The 10,708-nt window shown below is 41.9% G+C and overlaps 1 protein-coding gene across 1 annotated transcript; it reads right to left on the bottom strand.

The window, feature by feature from the left end:
• Window positions 1-1,447: 1,447 nt before the first annotated feature.
• On the bottom strand, window positions 1,448-10,393 carry LOC118431645 (insulin-like growth factor-binding protein complex acid labile subunit). The gene is made up of 3 exons (XM_035842886.1): window positions 9,410-10,393; window positions 4,075-4,180; window positions 1,448-2,700 (listed from the first exon to the last, which is right to left on the bottom strand). Exons 1-3 carry the CDS (start codon window positions 10,391-10,393, stop codon window positions 1,448-1,450), a joined length of 2,343 nt encoding a protein of 780 aa, XP_035698779.1.
• Window positions 10,394-10,708: the final 315 nt, after the last annotated feature.

The following is a 10,708-nucleotide window of genomic DNA, read 5'->3' as shown; positions in this document are numbered from 1 at the left end:
TGACGTCAGACATGTTCTACAGAAATTCTTTTTTCCAGAACTGTTATGACTTATTGTACAGGTAGAGATTTTAATGTATATGTATGTATCTTTTGTGTGTCTATGGGTTTTTAACCTGAAATAAAGAATAAAGTTAAACCGTATTTGTTGAAGAATCTCTGCCAAAATCAGAAAAGAAAGAGGAACCAACTCTAATTTGTTCAAGAGTGTGATTAGAAACACATCCATCATCAATTTTCGAAGACCTTAACATCCTGAACACGCAAAATGCTAACCTTTCAAGCTGGACAATTCCTCTGGACAATTTCGTGCCAGGAAGACTTGGAGGACGTCTTCTCTCGTTCTAAATGCTGCACCTGTACGTATCTGCTCCTTACGCTTACGTGTCAAACAACAGCAACTGAACTAGCCAGACGGCGTGGTTGTCTTGACTACATTGATCTGGGTAGTTAAACATTAATCAGAACACGACAGCTGTAACCTGTACAGAAGAATGCATGCCGAAGTTGCCAAGTTACGGATACAGGTAATTTGCAGGTGAACTTCAAGTCCCCAGCTGCTGACATTGATGAAGACAGAAAGCTTGCATTGAACCATATCCATTGGAATGGTGTAAACAACCTGTAGCTACTGGGTAAAAAGAGTATAGAAATGTTGGCGCGCGCACACACATACACACACACACACACACACGCACACACACATACATACACGCACAAACATAAATTCACACACACACGCGTGCGCGCACACACTCACACACACATATATACACAGACATACACACACACACACACACACACACACACACACACACACACACACATATATATACATACACACACACATATATACACACATACACATACACACACACACACACACACAGACGCACGCAGACACAAGTTCTACGCAAACATACATAAAACAAAAACAAAGACACGCACGAAATGAGCATGAAATGATTTATGGAATTTATCATCTCACAAACATGACAAAAGTCTCAGTAACATGTAAAGTTCACATATGATATAATTACTGTCGTATGAACCAGAAAGCACTATGCTTTCAGATGATACCTTCTATAATATGAATACTTTTAGGGTGTTTTCTGTACATAATCTTACGCAAATTTCCTTAACAGAGTTTTGGGTACAGACTTGTTGCATTATTCTTTAGACAGTACTGAAACCATAAACACCACAAATCCCAAATCAGCAGTTTCCTTATATCTTTCTTTGATATGTTACAATGTTTCTAATGTAAGGCAATAACTAACAGACGATAGCTAATGATTACAAATAAGTGGTTGGCTGGTGTGTATTTATAAAATCTTTTCAGTCGTGCATTGATATGATTTCAACTTCAGAGGAGATACCAAATCTTTATGATTGCTTGACGCGGAACTAAAAGGTTTGCTGATAAATCTTTAAAGATAATTTAATCATCAGTGTGGCTGTTGAGGTCTCTGCAGAGACTGGTAATGGTGTTGAGAATCGCCTGCACTGGAGGAGCTGTTCTCTGGCTTTCTTAAAGGTTGGTAGTGGTGTGAGCTTTCATGGTTGTCTTCAGGTACAGTACCGTTATCACACCCAGCACTAGCTGTGCGGGGAGGAGGGACTGGGGGAGGCTCACCATTGTTTCTCTTGGGTGGTCTAAGGGCCTGCCTCGTAGCGGTTTGCCTCAGAACTGCAGCTCTTGGTCTGGGGTCACTTGAACGGGGTAACACATCTTCGTAAGGCTCGAACTGGGAGGAAGCTGGCCGTGAGACATGTTGGGAGTTTCTGTCATTCGAGGAATCACTCATAGTCTGTAGATGCCCTGTCTTACTATTGGTTATGACAGTAGTTGTGGTGTTTGTATTGTTAAAAACAACGCTGAAGTCTGGACCATTGGGAGGACTCCTGTTGTTTCTCTTACACCAGATTGTGAGAATGATGCCACCAATGAGGACAGTACCGGCTACTGAACCAAATATAGCTCCAATGAGGGCAGGTAGGGAGAAAGTGGGAGCAGTAGACACTGTAGATGTCTGTTGAAGGTCAACAACAGAAAAAATTGAAAATGTTGAGCCAACGGGACTCACAGCAGTACAGACGTATAGACCCTCGTCTTTGGCTGTAACATTCCGGATAGTTACAGTGCCATTCTCCCCTTCAGTCACCCTCCCACCTGTCTCAGCAGTAACATTCTGTCCAGATGGAAGGATGACTGTGATGTCTGGTGTGGGGATTCCTGAAGCTTTGCAGAACAAATGGGGAGGTTTTTCCTGATCAAATACGTTATTATTTCGCTCAAATCTTACAATGGTTGGTTCCTCATAAGTTACTTTTACAATAAGTATGGCATTTGTGGAGCCAATGGAACTTGCTGCAATACAGACGTACAGACCAGCGTCTTCTGCAGTAATGTCTCTTATGATGATGTTGGCATTGATATCCACAGTCACCCTCCCATCTGACTCAACTGTTGCGTTCACACCAGAAGGGAGAATGACTATGATGTCTGGCGTGGGGAAACCTGAAGATTCACACAGCAAGTGTAGTGTTTCACCAGGTGTCAATGTGTTATTTGTGCTCCTTTTAAACTTTCCAATGGTTGGCTCTTCGAAAGTTAGATTTACAGATAGTGTAGCAGATGTGGAGCCAACAAGACTAGCTGCAGTACACGTGTACAGACCATTGTCTGCTTCCGTAAGGTCTCTTATGATTATGGTACCATTTTTACATACTGTATGAGTCACTCTCCCAACTGACTCCACAGTGACATTCAGTCCAGATGGGAGGGTGACTGTGATGTCTGGTGTGGGGATTCCTGAAGCTTCACAGATCAAAATGAGATTTTTCCTTTGTAGCATCATATTGTCACTCCTCTGAAATCTCAGTACGGTTGGTTCTTGACAGTTTGACATAAGTTCTTGAGGGTTAATGTCTATAAGATGTACAGAAGTGATATTGTCAGGACGACAGATGATGTGATCTTCAAAAGAACGATGCCCAGTCATTTCTAGCCTAAAAGGAAGCATCCAACAGTCACACTGCCAGGGGTTGCTGTAAATTCTAACACGCTGAATGGACGAAAGTATGTTATATGCCAGTAAAGGAAGCATTGTCAATTTGTTAGTATTAAGGTAAAGAGTAGACACTGTATGAATAGTCGACAACTCTTCAAAGGGAAACATAGTTAGGTTGTTGTTTGACAATCTGAGGTCTCTTAGACGCGATAAAGGTACCAGCGTGTTGCAATGAATTTTTAGAATCTGATTATTGTGTAGGTGCAGGGTCCACAACTGCCCTGTTGGATCGAAAGTTCCAGCCTGAATGACACTAATGTCATTATTGTCCAGGTAAAACTCCCACATGTTTCCTAGCCCTGTGAACATGTCAGATCTAAGGATGGCTATTCTGTTGTGATCCAGGCGCAAGGTTTCAATTTTTGGTGTTGAATTAAACGTTCCGGCCTGTATATCAGTAATGTCATTATTGTATAGATGAAGGGTCCCCAAGTTCCCCAGCCCCGTGAACATGCCAGATCTGAGGATTGTTAACTTGTTATCATACAGACTCAAAGTTGTCAGTTGTGGTGTTGAACTAAAAGTTCCAGCCTCAATATCAGTGATGTCATTATTGTATAGATGAAGACTCGGCAAGTTCCCCAGCCCCGTGAACATGCCAGATCTAAGGTTTGTTAACTTGTTTTCATACAGGCTCAAGGTTGTCAGTTGTGGTGTTGAACTGAAAGTTCCAGCCTGAATATCACCGATCTCATTATTGTGCAGGTAAAGCTCCCGCAAGTTGCCCGGCCCTGTAAACGTGTCAGAGCTGAGGTTTGCTATCCTGTTGTCATTTAGGCGCAGGATTTCCAGTTCTGGCGTTGACTCAAAACTTCCACCCTGAATAGCAGCAATGTCATTATTGTACAGTTTAAGTTCTTGCAAGATTTCCTGTCCTGTGAACGTGCCATGTCTAAGATCCGTTATTCGATTGTTATACAGGGACAAAGTTTCATATTGTGGTATTGAATTAAAAGTTCCTTCCTCTATATCGGTTATGTCATTATTGAACAGCTGAATACGCCACAAGTTTCCCAGCCCTGCGAACACGCCAGATCTGATGATTTTTAACCGGTTATTACGCAGGTACAAGGTCCTCAGTTGTGGGGTTGGATTGAAAGTTCCAACCTGAATATCAGTGATGACATTAGTGTATAGGAAAAGTGTCTGCAATTTTCCCAGCCCTGTGAACATGTCAGATCTGAGGGTTGTTAACTTGTTATCACTAAGGTCCAGGTATGTCAGCCGTGTGGCTGAACTGAAAGTTCCAGCCTGGATATTATAGATGTCATTACAGGGGAGATAAAGGTACTGTAAGTCCCCCAGCCCTGTAAAAAATTCAGATCTGAGGTTTGTTAACTTGTTATAATGCATGGACAAGCTTGTCAGTTGTGGTGTTTGACTGAAAGTTCCAGCCTGAATATCTCTGATCTCATTACTGTACAGCCTGAGGTGCTGCAAATTTCCCAGCCCTGTAAACATGTCAGGCCTCAGTGTTGGTATACGGTTATTGTCCAGCACTAATCTGGTTAACCTCGTCAAGTCACAAAATGCTTGACTATTGATGATAGAGATGTCATTATGATCAAAATGTAAATCTTCTAAGCTTCTATACTGTGATAAATCAAACTGACTTAAAGTTGTGATTTGATTCCCTCCTAAGTCCAAGTCCGTGATGGTTGTGGGCAGGTCCTGTGGAACGCTGGTGAGGCCATCATAGCGACATGTACAGGCTGTAGATGAACAGGACGAGCTGCAGGAAGCTTCTGCTGATCCCCACGCATTAAGGGCGACCAGGAGGAATATCAGCACACCTGGTAGCTTCTTACTCATGGCGCTCTCTCTCCGTCCTGATACAAAATTTATGACGAGAGATACTAAATACCATTCAATCGATACTTGATACAATGTACATTTTGCAACTGTCTTTGTAAACAACATGAATCATCAGTAAAACGAATCCTACCTTGATACAGATGATGTGAAGATTGACAGCTGTCAACCACTGTGACAGGACTTGTAAGATGGTATTCTGGACTTGGGCTGTCAAATCTGTAAACATTAAAAAGGCCATTGATTTGCCTATTCAATTGTGCTACCCATCATCATGTGCTAAAATCAATTCTATCCAAAGTACAAGTAGTTATTATGTTACAAAGAAATGTACTATTTGCAGGAAATTTCATGGTTTCAGCCTTTATTGATAAGAAATCTTATGACTTTGACTCCTATCATCACTAATGGATTCGAATTATACATACGGTGGTATGTAGAGGTAATAATATTAGAATATTAGTAGCAGAAGCCTTTATGGTGCCATCTAAGCAACAAAGGTATGGAATAGAATATTGCTTGTAGCCCCCACTGCATGTAATTTCCCCAGGTAAACACACAAAAAAATACTGTAGTTACAAAAATAATTATACAAATACCATCTTGTGAGGAAGTATAATTTGGAATATCTTTGTCATTATATTTTCTGCCACGTTCTTATATGACAAGAAAAAATCATTTTGCTATACATTTGATGAAACCATTTTAACTAAAATGTACGGAATAACAAGTTGACTTACACCTAGATGGTCAATAGATGTGATGACTATATGACAAAATCTCTGCTTAACACACATAAAACTCACCTCTCAACGTGAGTTGGTCACTCACTGACTCAGGATCTTCTGGTTTTATTGTCAGGGGGGATTGAGGACTTCTTCTGTCGTCGTTCTAGATTCCGTTTGTGGGAGATCTGCTCCCGATAGTTCTTACACTTGCACTTACTTGCGACAAACAGCAGGGACTGAAGTGGCCAGACTTGTACCTTGGCTCTCATGTGATATGGTTGATTTGCGTAACTTGATCTGACCGGTTAAACATACAATAGGGTCCGTGCTCAATATGACTGACAACAGTTGAAGCTCTGTACAAACTAATGCAAAACTTTACAAAGTGTGACACTGCTCTTGTTAACGGAGTTCTGAAGCTCTGAAGTAACTACTTGATTTTCTAAATAAAGCCATTGGTACAGACAGAAATGTCGTATCAAGCCACATTCAAATCCCCCAAATGTATGTGGTAAGTAGAAAATACAAGTCAGTTTAAACAAATGATATGAGACCCTGTCCCCTTAGACGTTCATCTGTTTGCTCTACCATACATATGCCTACTTGTACACACGTACACATACATACCAATAACACACACACATAAACACACGTACATACACATATATACACACAGCAAAACACAAATAACACAACGTTATCATGTTATCATGTAAATATTTTATCAACTTCAACACAGGAACGTTACACTACATAATCATAACAAAACCCTTGAATACAAAATGTTACTTCATATTAAGAAATATTTAGTTCCTATGGGGTACAAAATCATTCGCTCATTTAAGTTATTGGAACGTCAAGTTAAAAATCTTCACAACTAGTTCTCAGTGAAGTTTCAACAATACTAGTATTGTAAGTAATACACAATCTCGACCTATCAGTAAACGAGACTGGTGCTAGAGCTTACCTACAAATTAAAATATGACTGTACATGTAATATTAAACCTACTTTTAATTTGAACATTTAGTTGGCTACTTAAAGGCAGTCACATCTATAGCTTCAAGTCTTAATGACAATTCATGCTTCTTCTTTTTTCTTAACAATGACAATTCATGTTTTTTTTTTAATATCAGTCTGGCTTTCTTTCTTAAAGGCGGATCCATAGCCATGGCTGGCTGTTTACTATACATAGGTACCTCTCAGAGACTGACAGTGGTGTGGGTCGCCATAGTCATTGTTTTGTTCGTTCCCGGTGTTTGATAGCGTTTGGTAGCGGTGTGGGGCGCCATAGTCATTGTTTTGTTCGCTCTTGGTGTTTGATAGAGTTTGGTAACGATGCGGGGCACCATGGTCATTGTTTTGTTCGTTCCCGGTGTTTGATAGCGTTTGGTAGCTGTGTGGGGCGCCATAGTCATTGTTTTGTTCGTTCCCGGTGTTTGATAGAGTTTGGTAACGATGTGGGGGGTCATGGTCGTTGTTTCGTTCGTTCTCGGTGTTTGATAGAGTTTGGTAACGGTGCGGGGTGCCATGGTCACTGTTTTGTTCGTTCCCGGTGTTTGATAGAGTTTGGTAGCGGTGTGGGGCGCCATGATCATTGTTTTGTTCGTTCTCGGTGTTTGATAGAGTTTGGTAACGATGCGGGGGGTCATGGTCGTTGTTTCGTTCGTTCTCGGTGTTTGATAGAGTTTGGTAACGGTGCGGGGTGCCATGGTCACTGTTTTGTTCGTTCCCGGTGTTTGATAGCGTTTGGTAGCGGTGTGGGGCGCCATGGTCACTGTTTTGTTCGTTCCCGGTGTTTGATAGAGTTTGGTAACGGTGTGGGGCGCCATGGTCGTTGTTTCGTTCGTTCTCGGTGTTTGATAGAGTTTGGTAACGGTGTGGGGGGTCATGGTCATTGTTTTGTTCGTTCTCGGTGTTTGATAGAGTTTGGTAACGATGTGGGGGGTCATGGTCATTGTTTTGTTCGTTCCCGGTGTTTGATAGAGTTTGGTAACGGTGTGGGGGGTCATGGTCATTGTTTTGTTCGTTCTCGGTGTTTGATAGAGTTTGGTAACGATGTGGGGGGTCATGGTCATTGTTTTGTTCGTTCCCGGTGTTTGATAGACTTTGGTGACGGTTTTGGGTGTCAGGAGCCGCCGCTGTTCTAGAAAAACTCACTGACCGGGGAGGGGGAAGTGGGGGAGGCCCATTGTTGTTTCTGTTGGGTGATCTAAGGTCCTGTCTCGTAGCGGGTAGCCTCGGAACGTCATCTCTAGGTCTTGGGTTACTTTGAGTAGGCTCCACATATTCGTAAGACTCGGACTGCGAGGAAGCTGGCCGTGGGACATGTGGGTTTCTGCCATTTGAGGATACATCCATGTCTTGAGGCAGATCATATCCATTGTTTATCTCAGTAGTTGTGTTGGTATTGTTGAAAACAACGCTGAAGCCTGGGTTTCTAGGACGACCCCAGCTGATGCTTCTCTTGCGCCAGATTGCGAGACTGATGCCGCCGATTATCATAATACCAGACAGAGAACCAAAGGTAGCACCAAGGAGTACAGGCAAGGAAATGTGTGATGATGACGTCACTGATGATGGCGAAACAGTTGTGGACACTGTCAACGGATCTATGGCCAGGGTGGCAAATGTGGAGCCAACAAGATTTGTTGCAATACAGACGTACAGACCAGCATCTGCTGTAGTAACATTAGTTATGGTGATGGTGCCGTTTTCATCCACAGTGACCCTCGAATCTGACTCAATAGCTGTATTCAGTCCAGATGGAAGGATGACTGTGATGTCTGGTGTAGGGATTCCTGAAGCTTTACAAACCAAACCGAGAGTCTCTTCTTGTGCCAATGTGTTCGCATCAAACTTCACGATTACTGGCTCAGAATAAATCACATTGATGAACAGTCTGGCAAATGCGGTACCAACATAATTTGTTGCAACACAAGTGTACAGGCCAGCATCTGCTAGTGTAGCATTTCTTATGGTTATGCTACCATTTACATTAATAGTAACCCTTCTGTCTGATTCAACAGTTACATTCATTCCAGATGGGACGATGACTGTGATGTCTGGTGCGGGGATTCCTGAAGCTTCACATACTAATTGAATAGGGTTTCCTTCTACCAAGGTGACGTTACCAATTCTGTGAAATCTTGTAATGTTTGGATCTTTACATATAAGATCATCAGGGTAGATATGTATCAGTCTTTGGCCACGCAAGTTGACAGGCTGGTAGCATTTGAATCTGTATTCAAACGAATTGAAACCATTCATCTTTTGCCTGAAGGGAATCATCCTACAGTCACAGTGCCAGGGGTTGTTCTCAATATTCATATCTGGTATGAACAAAAGCATGTCATATACCGTCACCGGGAGTGTCACCATTTGATTGTTGTCAAAGTAAAGATGAGCAATTCTTCGAATTTGTGACAAATCGTTAAAGGGAAACATTGTTATGTTGTTGTTAGAAAATACCAAACTACTTAACTGTGGCACATTTACCAGTAAGTTGGAGGGAATATGAGTAATTTCATTTATCGAGAGATTAAGGTTCTGCAAGTTTCCCAGCCCTGTGAGCATGTCAGCTCCGAGGGTTGTTAACTTGTTATAATGCAGGAGCAAGGTTGTCAGTTGTGGGGTTGAACTGAAAGTTCCAGCCTGAATATCACTGATCTCATTACTGTATAAGTGAAGGGTCTCCAAGTTTCCCAGCCCTGAAAACATGCCAGATCTGAGGTTTGTTAAGTTGTTCTGATACAGGTACAAGGTTCTCAGGAGTGGGGTTTGACTGAAAGTTCCAGCCTGAATATCACTGATCTCATTATTGTACAGCCGTAGGTCCTCCAAGTTTCCCAGCCCTGCGAACATGTCTGATCTTAGTTTAGTTAACTTGTTCTGATACAGGTGCAAGGTTGTCAGTTGTGATGTTGAACTGAAAGTTCCAGCCTCAATATCACTGATGTAATTATTGTACAGCCTAAGGTCCTCCAAATTCCCCAGCCTTGTGAACAAGTCAGATCTGAAGCTTGTTAACTTGTTATGATACAGGTACAAGGTTCTCAGGCGTGGGGTTTGACTGAAAGTTCCAGCCTGAATGTCACTGATGTCATTATTGTTCAGCCTAAGGTCCTGTAACTTTTCAAGCCCTGTGAACATGTCAGAGCTGAGGTTTGTTAACTTGTTCTGATACAGGTACAAGGTTGTCAGTTGTGATGTTAGATTAAAAGTTCCAACCTCAATATCACTGATCTCATTATTGTACAGCCTAAGGTCCTGCAAGTTTCCCAGCCCTGCGAACATGTCAGAGCTGAGGTTTGTTAACTTGTTCTGATACAAGTACAAGATTGTCAGTCGTGGTGTTTGTCTGAAAGTTCCAGCCTCAATATCACTGATGTCATTATTGAATAGAGTAAGGTCCTGCAAGTTTCCCAGCCCTCTGAACATATCAACTCTGAGGTTTCTAATAAGGTTTAGGGAAAGATCTAAGGTACCTAAGTTTGACAAGTGATAGAATGCTTGGTTATTAATTGTGGAGATGGGATTTCCGTCTAGAGATAGACTTGTTAACCGGCTATATCTTGAGAAATCAGACTGACTTATTGCTGTGATATGGTTCCAACTCAAAGCCAAGGTTGTGATAGTTGCCGGCAGGTCCTGTGGAACATTGGTGAGGCTCCGACCGCTGCAGTGGCAGTAAGTGGCTGAACAGTGGCAGTCACGAGCAGCTTCTGCTGTTTTCAGGATGACTAAGAAGAGCATCAGCACACCTGGTACGGTTTTACCCATGATGCAGTCCCTGCACTGGTGCAACATTCAAGACAAGGCAATTATACGAAATACACATATGATGGTTTGCATCAGATCTGTATCTTATTATGTTTTTCCACAACAGTAGACGGTATGCGCTGTTCCATGTCAAGGGCCTGTAAAGGATGTATAATCCTGTTGCCCACACCTTTCAGATCTTACTCTGTAAATCTTAATAAATAAATAAAAGGTCACTTTTTCAAGGTCACCATACCGACACAATCATAACAAACTAGTACAACAAATATTCAATAGATGTTGATACAAATGAAACAGTTCATTCAAATCAACATG

This window comes from Branchiostoma floridae, chromosome 15 (genome assembly GCF_000003815.2).
Source record: "Branchiostoma floridae strain S238N-H82 chromosome 15, Bfl_VNyyK, whole genome shotgun sequence".
In the NCBI taxonomy this organism is placed as follows: Eukaryota; Metazoa; Chordata; class Leptocardii; order Amphioxiformes; family Branchiostomatidae; genus Branchiostoma; species Branchiostoma floridae.
The sequence above is the reverse complement of the archived record's forward strand: the minus strand, read 5'-3'. Positions and strand labels throughout refer to the sequence as shown.

Coding starts and splice junctions, on each gene's coding strand:
- LOC118431645 (XM_035842886.1), bottom strand. CDS start 10,393: ATGGGTAAAACCGTACCAGGTGTGCTGATGCTCTTCTTAGTCATCCTG. Junction 4,181..9,409: donor ATGAGATCAGTGATATTCAG/GCTGGAACTTTC, acceptor ACTGATATTCAG/GTTGGAACTTTCAATCCAAC. Junction 2,701..4,074: donor AGGGCTGGGAAACTTGTGGC/GTATTCAGCTGT, acceptor TAATCATAAGAG/ACCTTACGGAAGCAGACAAT.